Source organism: Dipodomys ordii, unplaced genomic scaffold (assembly GCF_000151885.1).
Source record: "Dipodomys ordii isolate 6190 unplaced genomic scaffold, Dord_2.0 Scaffold80, whole genome shotgun sequence".
In the NCBI taxonomy this organism is placed as follows: Eukaryota; Metazoa; Chordata; class Mammalia; order Rodentia; family Heteromyidae; genus Dipodomys; species Dipodomys ordii.
Window position 1 is genome coordinate 9,193,003 of NW_012267296.1, and position 21,199 is coordinate 9,214,201.

Here is a 21,199-nt window from a genome sequence, read left to right on the forward strand (position 1 = left end):
GTTAAATTCATCTACTCTGAAAAAAATGGTAAGAAAATTGCCATATGTAAACCCAAACTAGTAGATAAAGCATCGATCTACGAAGGACTAGGTTTACAATTCAACTCTGGTTAAACCCAGGCTTACAAAAGGTCCCTCGCGTGGGAGTAATGCTTCCTTGTATCTTTAGTGAGATCTTAGAATCAGTCCTCAGTGTGGAGATGAAAAAGATCTCCTTAAGCTTCTTTTCTTTTTCTTCTCCTTTTTTTCTTTCTTTCTTTTTTTTTTTTTTGATCTGTCGTGGGGCTTGAACTCTGGGCATGGGCACTGTCTCTCACCTCTTCACCTCAAGGCTAGAGCTCTACCACTTGAGCCACAGTGCCACTTCTGGTTTTCTGATGATTAATTGGAAATAAGAGTCTCATGGACTTTTCCTGCCCAGTCTGACTTTGAGCCCTGATCTTCTGATTGCTGTACTCCCAAAGTCTTGCATTTTTCTTGTGAAATTCAAAAGCAAACTAAGGTATTTTAACAAGCTTAAAATGTCTCTTTACCTACTTGTATACATTTACATAAAACTATAACTAACATCTCTTTAATGCTTACTTTGTGATAAGTATGGCTTCTAAGTGTTTTTACTTATTTTATTATCATTAACTCTTAAAATTTGTCCTCATGATATGGACATTCTTACCATTTCCATGCTATGGATGAATGAGGGAGGAAGATTAAATAACCAGTTCAAGGCCACATGGCTACTGAAAAAGTTATCTTGACATTTGTCTCTAAATTAACGGCCACAGTATATATATTTCAAATATATATTTGAAGATATTTCATTCATGTGAATGATTATTTAATACTTTTCAAGTGTGACATGTTCAACTGATGTATTTGCTTTTTCATTTCTTGGAAGTTAGAGCTACATTTTCTTAGTGCCTTGATTTTCTGTATATAGTTTTACTGGTTGAATAGTGAAATTTTCTCATAACATCAGTCCAAAATGAAGCCTCCTTGTACTTTTTAAAAGAAACATTTCTGGCCATTCCACCTTGGGAACATGAGAAGAAAACAGATTTTTAAAAAGCTTCTCTGATATGTTCTTTCTCTTGTCCTCAAAACCATTCAAAAGGAGTATTTTCCCACTGATTATATTCAAAATATTTATTATGTTTTCAAACAAGTATTGTTACTAATATATAGGTTTTATCTTCCAAATTGCATAATATGCAATGTTTCAAGAAAAGGCTGTTTCAATGTTTTAAAATGCCTTAATGTCATTTATCTTTAGTTATTTTAAGTAGATAGGCTTGGTCAACTAGTAAATAACCATTCCTTCCAAATGCAATAACCACCCATCTGCTCTCAATCTGTTACAGATATTTTTACTTTCAATAATAATTCTGTGTGCAAATTTTGACAGAGAAATCTGAATTCTTGTTACAGGAATGTTCAGGAACGATGTTTGATTAGGATAGCGACATTTATTTTTATATTTTTTACTTAGAAACCTTCTGGAGTAATCATAAGAACATCTTAAAATGATGTGCACATCAAAAGCCTTAGGTGAATTAATCCATTACTCTCGAGAATTCATTTCTTTATTTTCTCTATGTTCAATAATCTACTAATAATAGAAGCTTGTTGCTAGGCTACATTTATCCTCATTTCCCATTCTGTGTTTTAATTTAAAAAAAAATAGTTCAGTGGCCACAAATAGCCATTGTCCTGGGGTTAATCTGTGATCATTTGAGGGCAATGGATTCATGAAATTCTCAGCATCTTCACCTTGAACACCTGCTGAAATGCATGAAATAGTCTATGTTCCCTAATGTTTCAATCCTTCAAAACCGAAACCATGGTTTGATCACTTGTTTTGGCCACAAAAACAATAGCTAATAAAATATTGCTGTGTTCCAGTGGCTCACACCTTTAATTCTAGCTACTCAGGAGGCTAAGATCTGGGATCACAATTAAAAGCCAGCCTGAGCAAGAAAATCCATAAGACTCTTATTACCAATTAACCACCAAAAATTCAGAAATGGAGCTGTGGCTCAAGTGATAGACATTGTCAATGCCATATGTTCAAGCCAGAGGACTGGCACAAAAATAAAGATAAAAATAAGAAAATTATTCAAATAAAATTTGAAATGAAATAAGGATATAAACTTACTTTTTTACTCACTACTAAAGGGAACACCTTTAATAAGTTGCGGGGAATTGCTAATGTTTGGGTGTATAGTATATTTGAATTACTTTTCATATATTCTTACATGTAAACCTCACAGCAATAACAAAAATTGTAAATAGATTAACTGGTCTAAGATTAATCAACTATTATGTTACAGAGCAGAACTCAACTCTGATTGACACCTGTGCTTCTCAGTTGCCATTTTACAATACCATTTCGTTAAAACAAACACAAAGTATCCTACATAGATATGATTTTTTTCAAATTTTAAAATATTCCTAGTTTGAATTCATACCCCAGGATTGAAAAAAAACTTAGTGCTTAGCTAGAAAGCCAGGCACTCTTGTGGTTCATACCTGTAATCCTAGCTACTCAAGAGGCTGAGGCCTGTGAATAACAGTTTGAAACCAGCCTGGGTAGACAAATCCAAGAGACGCTTATCTCCAATTAACCAACAAAAAAACAGAAATAAAGACTGGAGTGGTAGAACTCCGGCCTTGAGTGAATAAGCCCAAAAGATACCTTACCAACCTAACTTGCCTTGGGAAGCGCATATAAATGAATTCATGCATAAATAAATTATATATTCAGTAAATATTTATTGAATATCCATGATATTTTCATTAATGAATAAAACAAATAATGTAAAACACATTGTCACTGTGGAACAGATGTTTCCAGTCCTGGTAGTTAAAGATTGCTAAAACCTGTTTACACATGCATAACGTTCAATAAATGCTTCATGGCCACCTTCTGGAGGATTTCATGAGTGGCTACTGATGAACTGCCCTTACCACCTAAAGTAGTTAATAAGAACCAGAAGTTGTATAGTGTCTAATGACATCCAAGTTTTATTTATGGTTAATGGCTAAAGAAAAAGCAGGAATCAAAAGCTAAACCTCCTGGTCCTCAGTGTTGAAGTTATGAAGTCAACCTCTCATGGTCTTTTTGATAAAATATTATTTCCTGCCTTTGGCTTTTGTTGAGGTTACCATACTTTCCTTCTCTACTTGCATTCTGATCCAGACCCTGCTTTACAGTCCATAGATGTCTTAGTAGTTTTGTTCATTGTTTCCTCTCTTCCTTTGAGCGTGAATCTACCATTTCCAGCGTGTGGTTTTTTTGTTTTTTGTTTTTTTTTGTTTTTGCTTCATTGAGATTATAAAACCACAGGAAGCAAGGACCTGATTTCAAGTTTTCTTGGAAGTGCTATTACAATGACACCAACATAAAACATACAATAGGCGCTCATAAAAATATGTTTGTTGTTTGGATTAGAGTTTGTCTATAGGCCAGGGATGTCGCACAGAGGAACAACACTTGCCTAGCATACCAGAAGTCCTGAGCTCAATCTCAAGAACTACAAACAAAAGTACATTTGGGGAGGAAAAACTTAAAAATACTACCCTTAAAATTTCTGCCTAGCATACCATCCAGACAAGAATCCCAAACAGCTTCTTACTGGTACAGGTCAGAAATAAAACAAGGTTAAAAAAAAAAAAAGAAAAGCACAGTATAATTTTGCAAAGAGTCTTTGAAAGACTAAAGTAGCCATATTTTAAATGTTCCTTATTTGCATATTAGCAACCAACCCATACTTGATTTTTCTAAGGCTTCTAAATTAAAGGGGAAGAAATATCTTGATGATTTTTAATAACGTTGAATTTTATTTTAAAAACATAGAAATTTTTTTCAATGAAAGTAACATGGAAATATAGAATATAAAATATTAAGCCATGTGCCAACAGCTCACATCTGTGGTGAGGCTGAGACTTGGAGGATTTAGGTTTGAAGCAATCCAGGCAGTAAAGTCTCCATTTCCAATTAACCAGGGATTAAAATATTTGGATGTACTGGGATCTGAACTCAGGCTCTCAAGCTTCCAAGGCAAACACTTTACAAGTGTCCATGCTACTTGTGGTCTAATGCTATTTTTCCACTCTAGGTTGGGACTATGATCTTTCTACCTATGTGTCTAGCATAGCTAGAATTACGGGCCTGTACCACCACACTGGGCTTATTGTTTCAGGTATGGTCTCAAATGTTTTCACAAGGCTGGCCTTTAACAAGTATCCTTCTACCTTTGCCCCCCAAGTACTTAAGGTTATAGCCATGAGCCACAACAATATCAAACTTAACTTTAACCAGACTTTTTTGTGTTTTGTGCTTTTGAGACATTGTCTCATAATGTAACCCATGCTGGTCTCCAGGATACAAGTCTATTGACTAAGATTATAGGCATGCATTACTATATTTAGTAGTCAACTCTAGCAGGTTTTTGGATTTTGGTTTTGTTGCATTTCTAGGGATCAAACCCAGAGTCTTGTAACTGCTAAGTGGGCATTTGAGTAAGGCAACAAGCACATTTCTTGTTGAGCACTGTTATCCTTCCTTTGTTGTTCTCTCACTATTGCTTCCCTCCCCCACCTCCCTAAGTAAGCATTCTTGCACTGAGTTACAAACCTGGCATCCCTGGATTTGCAGTTTGATAATACCTCATGACCTGAAGGGGAAAATGGTTAATCAAAAAATGTTCAATTCCAATGTAAATATGTATGGTTACACTGGTTTGCAATTGATAGCTATTCAAAATAACCAAAATGAAACTTAAGAACAATGTCCTAGTCAATTATAAGACTTCCCTTATTAAACAAATTATAATAAGTCTGATTTTTTTATCTATAGAAAATATATTTCTTTGTTTGTGAAGTCTGCATCACTACTAAAAACGTATGTCTCGGCATATCTATCCTATATCATAGTTATTCTAATGGCTCTTTTTCCTCCCCAAATAATAATTAATATGATTTGAGAAAATCCTATATAGCAGTCACTAGCATACTGCAGGCATTGGCTTTGAATCCTCAGAGCAACTGTATCAATTATGCATTTTTATTCTGCCCATTTTACAGTTAATGTACAGTACTGTAACTTGGCTAATGTTATTCACCTAGCAACAGTCAGAGCAGAGATTATTGCTCCAAATATCAATGTGATTCCAGAACTAACAACCTCAAGAACTACACTACAAATCAGCACCTATTACTGACCCTATAGTCATAGAAGACTCAGCCTGTTTTTCAGTACTGGGCTTAGAACTCAAAACTTGGTGTTTGCTAGGCAGGCCAAATCCTGCTTGAGTCATGACTCCACTGCATTTCATTCTGGCTGATTTTGATATAGAGTCTTGCTCTTTCCTCCCAGGCAGCCTAGACTATGAACCTCCCCCATATATATTTCCTAACTGAGGTGGCAGATAGACATTACTTTTCCCAACTCTTGGTTGAGTTGGGGTCTTGTGAATGTATTGTCCTGGCTGGCTTTGAACTGCAACCCTCACAATCTCTGCCTCCTGAGTCCCTATGATTACAGGTGTGGCCACCAGCACCCAGCATAGACTTGGTCTTATTCAATTTGGATGACCAACCCCTGATATAGTATCTCAAACATTTTTTGTTGGATGACTCCTTCCACAGTTCATTTTGACCTAGAAGAGACCTTTACATACTTCTGTATTTAATGATCAGCTTCTTTTAATAACAATAAGAATGAATCACTAGAAAAGTACAATTAAAATGAGACTTATAAAATACAATCTCCTATTTATCATTATATTTAGCAGCATATTGAACACTATAAAAGTTTTTAATTTCTGTGGTAACCAAGTTTATGGACCAGCACAGGTATATTGGGCTGCACTTTAATGTCACTGGCCTAGATAACAGTAAAACATTTCCTACTATCAAAACACATTTTATTAGGCTATTACAGTCATTTTGCATAGACATCAAGGTAATACATGAACCCTGTGGATCATTTGTGTTAAAAAATTCTATATCGAAAGAAGATTTAAAAAAATAAAAAGCTTAATCATCTTAGTCTCTTAAAAGAATTAGCCTTGGTTTTTTGGTGCTATCTTAAATTTTTCATGGTTTTTCTTTTTGATGAAAGATTCTCCGAGTCATTAAGAGTAAACTCTAAATTTTAATTAAAGTTTCCAGTATTGATTTTCCATGTGAGTAAAAGAGTTTGTTAGTAATTACATTCTAAAATAAAAGGTCATGTCTGCCATTGACTCATTACAGGTCTTTAGAAAATTCATTTTACCTTCTTCCTTAAGTATAAGATATTTAAGAATGTCATCTAATCACTTTCTAGATTTATTTCTCCACAGAGCAGACTGTGTATGACTCATAGAACCATGATTAATACAAGTAATTTCTTTTCTAGAAGTGGTTTCAGGATGTCATATGTAAAACTCCCCTAGTCACTCATGTACTCTCATTTTTACATTTATCAAAAAGTGACAATTAAGCCTACACACTGTGCAAGACTTATTATAGATCTTCCTTCTCATATTATTCTCAGCAAAAAGTTGTTGCCTCTTTCCTGCGATTATTGTTGGCACTGAATTCCACAATGGAGCAACATGGCTGGCACAGAAGTAGCTTTTCTGAAGACTCATTTCATAGGACCTATTCAGGTCTTAGAAAAAACAATTGAATTAAAAGAGGCATTGGGGAGCAGAATGATCTTTATGATTATTTGTTCTAATATAAGTGATTAAATGCACAAGCAATCCTTTCAGCTCAGAGGGATGTAAAATAGAAGTTTCATCAATTTCAAAAGAAATGAAACAAAAAGTTTCATTTCTACAACTGCATCTTAGCTCTCCTCCAAGTTGAGAATTCTCTTTTAGACCAGGCCTGAAGGAGATTAGTTGGAGGCCAGACCAGGCAGAAAAGTCCATGCAATTCTATCTCCAAAATAATCAGAAAACAGACAAACAAAATAATCACAAAAATGCTGGGCTGGAGGCATGGTTCAGATAGTAGCATGCCAACCATGAGCAAGTAAAGCAAAGGTTCTTGAGTTCAAGCTCTAAAACCAGAAAGAAAAAGAAAGAAAAAAATCAAATAAATAGGATCATTTCTATTTAATATCTTTAAGAAATGTTCCCATGCTAGGAATATCTATTGTTAAAGGGAAATATGTGTGCCCGACTCTGGTGGCTCACAGCTATAATCTTAGCTATTCAGGAGGCTGCGATATAAGGATCATGGTTCGAAACCAGCCCAGGCAGAAAAGTCCCGGTGAAACTCTTATCTCCAATTAACCACTCAAAAACTGGAAGTGGAGCTCTGGCTCAAAGTGGTAGTGCACTATCCCAGAGCAAAGGAGCTCAGGAACAGCACCCAGGCCCTGAATTCAAGCCCTTAAACTGCCAAAAATTAAACAGGGGAATATGTGGTATCATTTCTGATTTATTTTTCACTAGGATGTGATTAGATTTTAAGTTCAATATTTATAGTGTGAATTAGGCTAGAGAGTAAATACAAAGTAATTGTGTGGAAGATACAGATAATAGAGACCACAGTTGCCAGATAAAAGCATCTGTATGTCAGTGAGATAGAAAATAAACTCTTTCAAAAGTGAAAGCATTCCTAAGACACAAAGCATTCTATCATTTGAGCTAACAGAAGAGAATGGCTACTAGATTCTCACTGTTCTGAAAGATCATCAGCAGTATAATACAACTGTAAAATGCATTGTATGCAACAACTTTGTGCTCATTGCTATCTTTTTTTTTTGGATAAAGTATGGTCATACTGTAAGACACATAAATTATAAACTTTATTCATTAGTACAGTTCAGACTCATCATAAATCCAGAGGATTATGCTGAAGCACTCTTAAAATGGAGTTCACTTCAAATGAACAAAAATAACATTATAGCTTATTTTCCGATAGTAGAAATATACTATTTGAAGCTATACATCTTTGTGAACCTTATGTTATATACGGATCTTTTTGATAATTAAAATGTTTCCTCCCTTTGGATGAGGGGGATATTGGTACAAAAAAAGAATCTTTTTTGAGAATTATAATGATAGTTAGAAATTCATTTTTCATTCAAATATAAAAACTTTTCCAAATCCTGGATACAACCACAAATAAGCTTATTATAAATTAGGTTTTCATAGAAATCATTTTTTAATCTAAGAATGGTCATAAGAGTGGAATATGAGAAATCCATTGGTTCAGAAGCTTTCTACACTACAACTTCAATATAATGTTATCTACAGAGCCCATAAAGGGTTCACTACATTGGTTGTTTACAGAAATTATACCAGACAAGAATGGCTATTATTCTCTTTCTTATCTGCCAAGAAGATTTAAACTTGATATTTCATAACAGTGCCTACTATTTTCTGACAGTCTTAAATGTAAGGTTAGACAGTAGGAACTGTCTGACCTAACTATGACTAATGAACTAATGTTCTCCTATCTATAATGGAAAAATAGCAAACAGTTTTCTGATTGAAATATAGAGCAATTTGAAATCTGAGGAAACAAATTCATGTTTGTCAAGCATATGTCTATCTAGAAAGAGAGAAAGAAAGAAAGATGATAAAAAATTTAAAATTTCTAAATTGAAGTATATGTAAATGTTTATATGATATGCACCAAAGTAGTTTTCATTATAATAAAATTGTATTTTATGCATATATTTTATGTATACATTTTATTTAGTAGCTAATGGTGAGACTGGGTGGATTTTTTTAAGCAAAAATGCCCGACCTACTAATCCTTTGTATGGCTTCAGATTTTAAGTTCTATGGAACTAAAAGGTGGTTTTGAAAGGACAACCTAAATTTTAGTAGGTTCAGTAATTTTAATTTTCTCATTAAATGCTAAGGACATCAGATTTATACTATTTATGTTTTTATAGAGTTTAATAGACTCATCTGGTTAATAAATTTGAATCTGAAGAATACAACAAAAATCCCAAAGTAGGAAATAATTTAATATAATAAACTCTACTTAGAAATATCAATGATGGGAACTTGCTTGCTTCAGAAAAGATACATTATTGAAAAAAAACAAAGTTCTATAGTTAATGTGATATACATCAGCCATCATCAGCAATGGATACTTCTTGGTTTTAAGAGGGAAAAGAGTTCAATATCACAATTCTTCTAATGGAGTTTAATTACTTTTCAGACAGAACAGTTGCTTCCAACACCCTCCCAGAACACAAATCAATGATGATAGAACCAATAGTCCTCTAGGTAGAAACAGATTCATACACAACTCATTTCTAAAAAAGTGATCAATCCTTAAATGTATGCAGTTGTTATCTACTTTGTTTTTCAAGTTATTGGAAAATTCAATAAAATAGAAGGAAGAGAAATCTTTTCTAAAGTAACTTTCTAACTACTATTACAGATCTAATTCATGGTTAAAACAGTAAATCAGTCAACAAATAGCTATTTGATTGAAAAAATATTTTTCATATTTAAATATTATTTCTTCTATTACAACCACATGGAAAAAATGATACTACTTCAGGAAAAATGCTACAGATTGAGCCCAAAGCCTATAAAACTAGATATCGAAGTTCAAAATATGAAAAGGAATTAAGTTCAGGAAGTTAGAAAAGAAGTTTTCTGTTTCCATTGGGGAAACATAAAAAGTGATAAAAATTTTAGCTAGTATAATTTACTTTACTTTCAGCATCTATGAATTCACTGTTACATGAATTATTTTAATTATATGTTCAAAACCTTAATTATCTATCAGTTTTGGTCATTTACATGATACCAATATCAGGTCTCAATTTCTTAATCTAGGATGTTCTGTCTAATTGATTCTTATATTAATGCAATATCTTAGAAAGAGTATCTCTATGTTTTTAAACCATTCTTGTGTCTTCTTTTTTCAACTATATTCAAAGTACACGTTAGGTAACACTTTTTATACAGGTGTACATTTTTTCTTTTTCTTTTTTTTGGGGGGGGGTCCAATCGTGGGGCCTGAACTCTGGGCCTGGGCACTGTCCCTCAGCTCTTCAGCTCAAGACTAGCACTCTACCACTTGAGCCACAGTACCACTTCTGGCTTTTTTCTTTTTGCTTATGTGGTGCTGAAGAATCGAACCCAGGGCCTCTGGCTTGCAAGGCAAGCACTCTACCACTGAGCCACCTTCCCAGCCCCAGGTGTACATTTTTTAAAAGGATATTAAGGCAGCTTTTAAATAACAAAAAATGCACCTAAACCCCTTAGTCTAAGATGGTCTAAATAAAATCTAAATCATTTACTGGGTCTTTTTAAACCATCTCCAAAAAAAAGTAAGGAAAGATCTTTCTTCATTAGGTTTAGCAGGCAAAAGAACAAAGATTACTGGAACATAGCCTCAAAGGACACTTGTAAACCTAACCAAAAATAAAAGCTGCTACAGATTTAAGACAGTTAAACCTCAGGAGGTTTTTGCAGGCAGCAAAAAGAGTTACTGACATTGTTTTCCCTATTTTACATTCTCTCAGGACTAAAAACACACCTGCTAACAATCTTCATATTATCAAGATTTTTGAAAGTCCAGGTGTGCAAAAAAAAAGGAAATTATTGAAAATGCATCATTTTTAAAACTTTGGACAATGCCCTGGATTTGAAGAATTAAAATTAAAATGTTATATTCAATTCCATACATTCCTTAGCTCTTTTTGTCTGTTTCTAGTAATAAATAATGCAGACAGTGAAAACCAGATAATTTAAAGCTCAAACTACATTTCTTAGTAAATTTAAGTTACAATAACCCAGGCCCAGGATATAATCCTTGCTTTTAACCTACAACATTTTATCTAAGAGGAACTCATTCTAGCTACTGTGGCATGCCTTTTTAGAACTTAGAATACATTAAACACATTCGTTCGTTGAAATTTAGAGCATTTTTTAAAAATTTTCCTCTCAGCTTCCAGAAAGCTGCAGTATCTGAAAATAATATTTCCTTTTATTCTAATACACAAAATGAGATGGCCCGTCTAAACCCTAATTCAAAGCATTTATTGCTTTTTAGATTACTCTTCCAGTGACAGATAAAAGCAGCATATCCAGTATAGTTAGCATAAACAATACGATTCTTAAATTTTGCAAATTTCTTAAAAATAATACAATGCTTTAGTGTGGTCTTGTTTGTAAACATTTGGGTAAATGCCCAAAAGTGGGATTGCTGGGTCATAGGGGAGCTCTATGTGAAGTCTTTTGAGGAACCTCCATACTGCTTTCCAAAGTGGTTGAACAAGTTTACATTCCCACCAACAATGAAGTAAGGTTCCCTTCTGTCCACATCCCCTCCAGCATCTGTTGTTGTTAGAGTTCTTGATTTTTGCCATTCTAACTGGAGTGAGGTGGTATCTCAATGTTGTTTTGATTTGCATTTGTTTTATGGCTAGGGATGTTGAGCATTTCATTGCAACAATGAGAAGTACAAGTTGTCATGTCCAAAACGAGCTTTACAACGTCGGTGCGGGGTGGGGGGGTGGGGGGTGGGGAGGGGAAGGATTGGGATTGGGATTGGGATTGGGAGGGGAGAGGCTGGGAAGGGATAAACAAAGGAGGAGGCTGCAATGCTTGGTAAGAAATGTATGCATTATCCTGCCCATGTAATTGTAACCCCTCTGTACAGTATGTTCACAAATAACATAAAATAAAATTTAAAAAAATAATACAATGCCTATGTTTGAACAGGTAATAGCAAACTTTAATATATGGTATACTGTATGATGTAATTACCACAGTAACTACACTTGGTCAGACCAATTAATCTGTTAGAATTATAAAACTTTACAAAGACACAAGATTCTCAGAATTTTTATTATATAAGAAGGTATCCATGTTGTCAATTTATTTGGGAATCTTTCACTTTAACTTGTACAGTCAGTCTACAAATTTAGTTGTAGATTTAGATCATGAAATAGTATGACCAGGAGACTCTATTAGAGATAAAGGAAATCTTAGAAAAACATAGAGGGAGAATTTTTATCTCTTATCTAGGAGACACTATTTCCTATATTTATGGTGGGAAAATGACACCCAACCCCTAAAAGAAATTGTCTGAATTAAAATCTTGTTTGGATACTTACGCCACAATCCCTGAGAGATGGAACATTTCAGCACTTAAGTAGGAGAGATAACTATATAAGAAGACAAAGAGGGGTTCAATGACGCGGATGGTCTTGGTAAAGCGGGTGGTAAAGGCAGCACATATGCCAAACAGGACCCCAATGAAAACTCCTCCTATTCCAACTAAAAAGAACTTTCCTATTGCAGCAAAGATATCCATCAGCTTGATAGATGGCATTTCATTGAAAGATTTGAACAGTTTATAGAGTACCTGCATAAGGAAGATAGAGCAAGTGTATCAATCAGAAAGTCCCTAATTGTGCCCTTAAAATTTCTGAGTCCCTCATCTTTGAAGTCTTCTAACTCCACATTCCTCCCCAAGTCTTTAGATATTTTCCCTCCGGCCAAGTGTCTGTGACTCACACCTGTAATTCTAGCTATTCAGCAAGTTGAGATCTTAGGATCAAGGTTCTAAGCCAGCCCTGGAGGAAAATCTGTGAGATTCGTAGCATCACTAAACTATCAAAAAAGAAAAAAGAACTTAAGCTATAGCTCAAGTTGTAGAGACCTAGCCTTGAGCACAAAAACTCAAAAACAGCACCCAAGACAGGAACAAAAAAAATCTTCCATTTCCTAACAAATGGGACAGTGTCATTCTTTCTGATGGAAGCATAGACTTCATATATATATATATATATATATATATATATATATCACATTCATATATATATTCATATATATTCATATATATCACATTCATATATATATATCACATTTTCTTGATCTATTCATCTACTGAGGGGCATCTGTGCTGGTTCATTATCTTAGCTATGGTGAATAATGCTGCAATAAATGTAGCTGTGCTGGTAGCTTTAGCATGGCCTTGTTTGTGACCATTTGACTAAATGCTAGAAATGGGATTGGTGGTTCATAGGGGAGCTCTATGTATTGTCTTTTGAGGAACCTCCATACTGCTTTCCAAAGTGGTTGAACAAATTGACATTCCTATCAACAGTGCAGTAGGGTTCTCTTTTGGCCACATCCCCTCCAGCATTTGTTGTTATTAGAGTTCTTGATTGTAGCCATTCTAACTGGGTGAGGTGGAATCTAAATGCTATTTTGATTTGCATTTCTTTTATGGCCAGAGAAGTTGAACATTTCTTCATGTATCTATTGGCAATTCTTATTTCCTCTTTAGAGAAATCTCTCTTTAAGTCTTTAGCCCACTTATTAATGGGGTGGTTGTTTCTTTGAGTATTTGTTTTGGGAGGATTTAATTTTTGAGTTCTAAGCATATTTAAGTGAAATCAGAGCCAAAGAAATACAGGTCCCATGGTTTCCCTTATTTGCAATAATTAGTATACTTCTAGGATAATCTTATCTGATGAGCAGAAAAGCTCCCAAGCTTTGTACATATGACCATATAAGATGATGCTAACAAAATGAACCACAAGATAGGAACACAAGAGGTCTGTCTTTGTTGTTGTCATTTTTAATGTACTAAGTGATTTTTTGTTTCTTTTGTATGTTTTTCCCCCTATGGTATATTCCCTGTTGTCCCTGTATTTGATTTTGGTACTTTGTATCTTGTATGCACATTTATCTAATTGGGGGAGAGGGGAATAACAAAATGCTGAAACAAGGACACAGTATGACCCATTGCAACAATGATACTCACAAGACATTATGTTGAAAATGAACTTTACAACTTTGATGGTGGGAGAACAGTGGGGGATGTGGAAGAGGGAAGGGATAGTAGGAAAAAAACAAAGGAGAGCATAACAATGTTCCACAAGAAATGTACTTATTACCTTACTCATGTAACTGTAACCCCTCTGTACAGCATCTTTACAATAAAATAAAATTCTAAAAGAAATTCCTAAAAAAATCTCCCTCAAATAAAAAATATTCCTACAAATCATCATCATGCTAAGCAAGATTTGTTTGAAAATTTTCTGATAGTTTCTAATGTTATCCTTCACAGATAAGATATACTTATCCAGTATAAATCTAAAGATCTCATGAAAAATTATCTCAGGTTTCATTATTTATTTATTTGTGGTGGGGGGAGTGGGGGAGTGGGAGGCTGTCCCTATCTGTCTGTCTGTCCTGGTACTTGAATTCAGGGCCTCATGCTCTTGTAGCTTTTTTGCTCTAGGCTAGTGTTCTACTACTTGAATTATAGCTCCACTCCCAACTTTTTACTGGTCAATGAAGAGTCATATAGCTTTTGTGCATGAGCTGGTTTTGAACTGCAATCCTCCAATCTCAAACTCCTCTGCATCTAAGATTATAGGTATAAGCCACCTGCACTCAGCTTATCTAGTTTTCGACTAAAAAATTTATAGCAGTTACTATGGTAGCAAGAAACCATTTTCACTTTCTAAAATATATTAGTGACTGCTAAATCATTTTATCCCAAATAATAAGCTTGTTTCTAGGAACTTTTTGTAGCAAATCTTAAGTTCCTGTGACTTGCACAGAAATCAAAAAGCTGAGAAAGTCTCCTAGTGCTTTCCCTTTTGTACAATAGCACTTAGACAAACTTAATTATGTTCCAAACAGAATTGTGTTCCTTTCTCTATATCTTGCATGAGCTTAAAGAAATTCATTACCTAGAAAGCCCAGGCCTTAATACTTACAACAGTAACAGCATCATTAAGAAGGGATTCTCCAAATACCAAAATATGAAGCTTCTCATTCACATGTATTTCTTCAAAAACGGAGAGTACAGCCACAGGATCTACTGCAGCAATCAAACTACCAAACCAAAGATTATGGAGTAATGACACATCTTGAAGGTTGAAATACTTCACCTGACATAAGCCATATAGAGAAAGACCTATTCCAAATGCATTCCACATGGTTCCAGCTACAGCATACAACAGAATGGTTCCTATGTTCTCAAAAAAAGGTCGACTGGGCATAAAATATCCTGCTTCAAGGACTATTGGTGGAAGTAAGTACAGGAAAAATATGTCACTGTCCATTACTGGTGGAGATTTATTATTTAAACTGTAAATTAATCCTCCTATAATGAGACCTACAAAGATCAAGAGGCAGCTTTCAGGTACAACTGTGGACATCTTATTATAGAGGTGAAAACCTAGAAAAGAAAAAAAACAAAGTATTATAGTATCTTCATGATCAATCACTTCTATGTGTCATCCTTCCTGTCAAGCCTCATGATTTCAGGAAAATAGCTCCTCAGTCATTTCACATTTCCATTTTAATAATAACTTAAAATGCAGAGACATGAATGGAAGCATTTGTGTCTATAATGGAAAAATATTTACTAATGGAATAAAAGTATTCACAACAATAAGATTATTCATGTGTCCACTAAATCAAATTTCAAATGTGAGCTCATGTTTGAAAATGGAAACAATGTATTTATCACCTAGAAATATTCTGTTCTCACCATCACAGTATCTCACATTACTAGCCTAAAATCCACATAACTGAGAACTATAATTCAAATATCTTTTTTGAGTAATAAAGGATTAAAAAACTTTTTGTCATTTTACCGTTTTCTTTGTTAAGGAATTCTAATTGGTTTTTAAATTTTTTATATTTGTGCAATCTTTAAGTAATTATACAAAGGAGTTAGCATTCAACAAATCAGTTTATAAGTACAATGCTTCTTGATTTCTGTCCCCCTTTCAATATTCTTCTGCATCCTACCCAACAGATTAATTGACTCAGGACGTGGGCACTGTTCCTGAGCTTTTGTGTTACAGTCTAGTGCTTTACCACTTTGAACCACAGCTCCATTTTAGCCTTTTGGTAATAATTGGAATAACAATTTATGTATTTTCCTGTCCAGACTGGCTTTGAACCATAGTCCTCAAATCCAAGCCTCCTGAATACCTAGATTTACAGGTGTGAGCCACAAGCACCAGATAGGTCAATTCCTTATAAGGAAACTGAGACCAATGAAGCAAGTTGACCTCTTTTTTTTTTTAGGTTTATTCTTTTTTTTTAATTGTGAAAATACTGTACGGAGGGGTTACAATTACATGGGCAAGATAATGAGTACATTTCTTTTCAAGCATTGTTGCCTCTTCCTTTGGTTCCCCTTCCTATCCCTTGGCATCTTCCCCCCCAGGTCCCCCCCATATTCCCACCCCCCTCCCCCGGCCAAAGTTGTAAAGTTCGTTTTTCAACATAATGACTTGTACATTGCAATTGGTCCACCTGTAACCCTATTTCAACGATTTGTTTTTACCCTTCTCCTCCACAAATTATACCAACATCTAATACAGTGAAAGCAGGGGTTATATCGTGGTGGAGGGACATACAAAGCAACAAAAAAAAATCATCTTTTAAATCTGTTAAAAACAATCGCATGAAAGAAAAAACATTTGAATACTTATCTTGGGGTTCATTTCACCTAACATCAACTTATCTGACCATTTCTGCTTGTCTCAGACATATACTAGTTATTGCAAATAAGGGAAACCATGGGACCTATGTTTGTTTGGTCCTGGCTTACTTCACTTAACATATAACAAATGGGGCAATGTCATTCTTTCTGATGGAGGCATAGAATTCCATTGTGTATATATACCACATTTTCTTGATCCATTCATCTACTGAGGGGAATCTGGGTTACTTCCATATCTTAGCTATGGTAAATAATGCTGCAATAAACATAGTCATTCTGGTAGCTTTAGCATGGTCTTGTTTGTGACCATTGGGCAAATGCCCAAAAGTGGGATTGCCAGGTCATAGGGGAGCTCTATGTGGAGTCTTTTGAGTAACCTCCATACTACTCTCCAAAGTGGTTGAACAAGTTTACACTCCCACCAACAATACAGTAGGGTTCTCTTCTGTCCACATCTCCTCCAACATCTGTTGTTATTAGAGTTCTTGATTATAGCCATTCTAACTGGAGTGAGGTGGCAAGTTGACTTCTTATGGCTATAGTTTCACAGTAAGCATGTAACAGAACAGGAATGACAATCCATTCTAGCTCCCTGATTCCTAGCCCTGGGTTTACTCATGAAGGTTGTCAGATCTAAGTTTATGTTAATTCACATCAATCAATGGCTCATCAAAATGTAATCTAGATAATAAAGGGTTTTTTTTCTGTTTTAGAAGCATGTGTAGCTTTTAATCCACACTACTACCATTCTATATGGCAGCAGTTCTCCATGTTATCCTGTCTTGTGTTGCCTTGGCCTTATATTCTATATCATATCATCACATGCTAGATTATATCAAGCTAATATAATTCAAGGTATCATGAATTTTTCTTGATACAATCATAAAAAAGGTCATTCATCTGTTTTCTTACTTGTTATTCAAACCCCCATTAGAACACCACTAAAATCCATTAATATACAAGTTAACTAATTAGACTATGAATTTTTCCTGGATTGAGGGTAAGTTTGCAGTTTTGACCCTAAAAACAGCTGAACAGGTACTTATTACGTAAGATTTATATAACTTTATGTACATCTATCTATCTCTATATAAATGCAAGTCAGTTGGCTCTTGAAGGATAACTTTCTTCTCAATGGTTGCAAAAAGCACTTTCATATACATTCTCCTATTTGATTCTCTCATTGCACCAATACAAGAAAATAAATACCGTTATTGTCATTTTTAAATTGTAGAAATGAATTCGGAAAAAGTAATCAATTGAATACACCCTTAATGATTGTCTGACATGTTTTAGGCACTGGTTCCCAAATTTACAAATATGTAAAACAGCTCAAAACAATCTGATTTATCTTTTGACTAAGCCTCTTTATCCTCTACATAATTATTTCTTCTGTAGGCATTGGGATAATTTGAAAGCCACTTGTAGTCAAGATGGACTCTTAGCTCTATAGTCCATGCATGCATCATACCACTTCACACAGAAAATAAAGTATTTGTGAATGGATGCATGAATGCCAACAAGGGAATTTTTAAATTTCATATTCTCTTACTAAGGTTATAGCAAAAAGTTACCCATTAGTGAGCACAGAATAGCCCTCTTAAATAAATGGTGGATGAATGACTTATTAAGCCTTGTTATTATGATATTAACAATTAACCAGACTATTGCAATTAGTATATGTAGTCCTCCAAAAAATTGGCTCTTCTATGTATTAAAATTAAAAATGCTTTTTGTCATTAATAAGACTATGTTATCATCGTATAAGATGGCACATGCTGTAATCCTGGCAATCAGAAGACTAATATAGAAAGATCTCCAAGTCAGCCTGTCCTACATAGAAAGACTCTGTCACTAAATAAACAGATGAAGTAAATATTTAGAAAGACAGTTAAATTTTGCAATGCTAAAGTAGCAGGGTATAAAATCAATCCACAAAAATAAGTAGCTTTAACTTCTCTGAAGAGGAAATAAGAATGGCCAATAGACACATGAAGAAACGCTCAACCTCTCTAGCCATAAAAGAAACGCAAATCAAAAGGACATTGAGATTCCACCTCACCCCAGTTAGAAAGGCTATTATAAATAACTCTAATAACAACAGATGTTGAAGGGGATGTGGCCAGAAAGGAACCCTACTACATTGTTGGTGGGAGTGTAAACTTGTTCAACCACTTTGGAAAGCAGTATAGAGGTTCCTCAAAAGACTCCACATGGAGCTCCCCTATGACCCAACAATTCCACTTTTGGGCATTTACCCAAATGTTTACAAACAAGACCATGCTAAAGCTACCAGCATGACTATGTTTATTGCAGCATTATTTACCATAGCTAAGATATGGAAGCAACCCAGATTCCCCTCAGTAGATGAATGGATCAAGAAAATGTGGCATATATATATATATATATATATATATATATATATATATACACATATATACATATAATGGAATTCTATGCCTCCATTTGTTAGCAAATGGAAAGACTTGGAAAAAATTATATTAAGCGAAGTAAGCCAGGCCCAAAGAAACATAGGTCCCATGGTTTCCCTTATTTGCAATAACTAGTATATGTCTGGGACAGAAAAGCTCAGATAAGATGATTAAGCAAAATGAACCCCAAGGTAGGGACACAGGTGTTTTTTTTTTCTTTCTTGCTATTGTTTTTAACATATTTATAAGGGACCATGTGATTTTTCTTTGTTGCTTTGTATGTCCCTCCCCCATGGTATAACCCCTGTTTTCACTGTATTTGATGTTGGTATAATTTGGGGAGAGGAAGGGAAAAAACAAATTGTTTAAATAGGGGTACAGATTGACCCATTGCAACAATGAGATGTACAAGATGCTATGTCAAAAAATGAACTTTACAATTTAGGCAGGAATGTAATTGAGGAGGTGGGAGGAAAGGGATGATAGGGGAAAAACAAAGGAGGAGACAACAATGCTAGATAAGAAATGTACTCATTATCTTGCTCATGTAATGGTAACCCCTCTGTACAGTATTTTCACAATAAAACTTATTTTTAAAAAATCAGTGGGGAGTTCAGGGAAGATGGCGGAGGAGAAGCTGGAATCTGAACAAGCTCTCACATAGAAAGCAGTTTTAGAGTTCCAGTGAACAGTCCTAAGCCAGAGAATCACACCAAGTGTGCCATCACAGGACAGAGAGTTAGGCAAGAGAGGGGAAGCCAAGGCAAAGAGACACATCTGAGAACTTGCCAACAGCCGGCGCGGCGGCGGCAGCGGTCACAGAGGCGACCGCAGGGCACCATAACTGAGCCGCAGAGAGTCCAGGATGAAGGAGCCAGAGGCAGCAGGCGAGCAGATTCTACTCAACACCAGCAAGAACGGACAAGGAGCAGACATATTCATCCTGCAGTTTGCAGACCAGAGACGACCAGGAACCAAGACTCGGCGTGAGTAGAAGCCCGACGTCCTCACTCCTTCTCAGGGAGCAGAGGAGGGAAGGCCACCCCTCCCCCCCAGTACCGGAGATCTCCATCTTGGATACCAACAAAGCTCGGAGGAGCTGCTAGCTCCAACTCAGGCCTTGGAATAAAACGAGTCATTTAGCAGGTCACAAGAACTTAACGGCAGCGTGACCTGCCAGACTCAGCTCCATCCAGGGAAAAGTCACCCAGCTCAGGCGCCAGCCATTGGAGTGGCTTTCCTCACTGGGTAACCAGAGCCAGAGGCTGCCCCTCCCTCTAGCAGCCTCCACAATCAATTGAAAAACAGTAAACAGAAACCCTGAGAATGGATTCAGGCTGGTCTCTGTGAGGTTTTCACAAAATAGCCCCAGGGAAAAGCTACTGTTTGTTGAAAGGCCTCAACTCTACCCAGAACCGAGCCTCATCACTGCATACCCCTCTTTAGTGATTCTCAAAGCAGATCACCCTCCCATTAAACTAACCTGGGAGGGGGATCTCAAAATCTTGGGTAAAGCAGAGCATTTTTCTGCCTGTTCGAACAAACTGACTTAAGAAACCAATCAAGCCACAGGACCTCAAGCAGACCAGAGACTCCAACAAGAGGCTTGTTAAAGACACAAGGGAGATGCAGGATTTTTCCCACCCTTCCCCCCAAAAAAATCAAAGAACTTTTTTTTCTTCTTCTTCTTTTTCTTTTTCTTTTTTTTTTGGTACCTTATATATAAATTTTTTTTTCTTTTCTAAAACTTTTATTAATCTTTAATTTTTGCCTTTTCTGAAAAAAATTGTTTAATTTTTATTTGAGGGATGTGTGAATGTGCGTTTTTCTTTCTTTTCTTGTATTCTTTCTCTTTTTTTCTTTTTTAATTATCTTTTTGTTTTTTGTTTAGCTCTGATGAACTTCTGATCTTTTTATTCTCCCTTTCTTATCCTTTTCACTTTTTCCTCTCTTTTGTTCTTCTTTATGTGACTTAACTCTTGTCCTGCACATCCTCAGATAAACCCGTAATTAGTAGACCCTATCCCCCACTGTGTACACACTTAATCCACAAATTTATTACTCAATTCAAAACCTCTGAGACTTAAATTGCTGAATAGCAGTACTACCTCTTTATTCCTATATAATATTTTAAGCATTTTTTAAGTTTTTCACATCTCCTTTATGTCCCTCCCCTTCTCTCAATATACTCACGTTCCTCTCTAAATAGATTGTTTTTGAATCTCCATAATATCATTATTTTTTACTTTTCTATTTTTTCTGGTCTCTTTTCATTTCCCTTTCCCTTTCTTCTTTTTTTTTCTCTCTCT

At 35.3% G+C, this 21,199-nt stretch overlaps 1 protein-coding gene across 1 annotated transcript in view; it reads right to left on the reverse strand.

The window, feature by feature from the left end:
- Positions 1-21,199, reverse strand: part of LOC105992153 (sodium/hydrogen exchanger 2-like) — a 54,652-nt gene that overhangs the window by 25,937 nt on the left and 7,516 nt on the right. Inside the window, exons 2-3 of the mRNA XM_013024975.1 lie at positions 14,714-15,177; positions 12,092-12,342 (exon numbers count right to left, since the gene is read on the reverse strand). Of these exons, the coding sequence (XP_012880429.1) occupies positions 12,092-12,342; positions 14,714-15,177 (715 nt within the window). The remainder of the gene's footprint in view (positions 1-12,091; positions 12,343-14,713; positions 15,178-21,199) is intronic.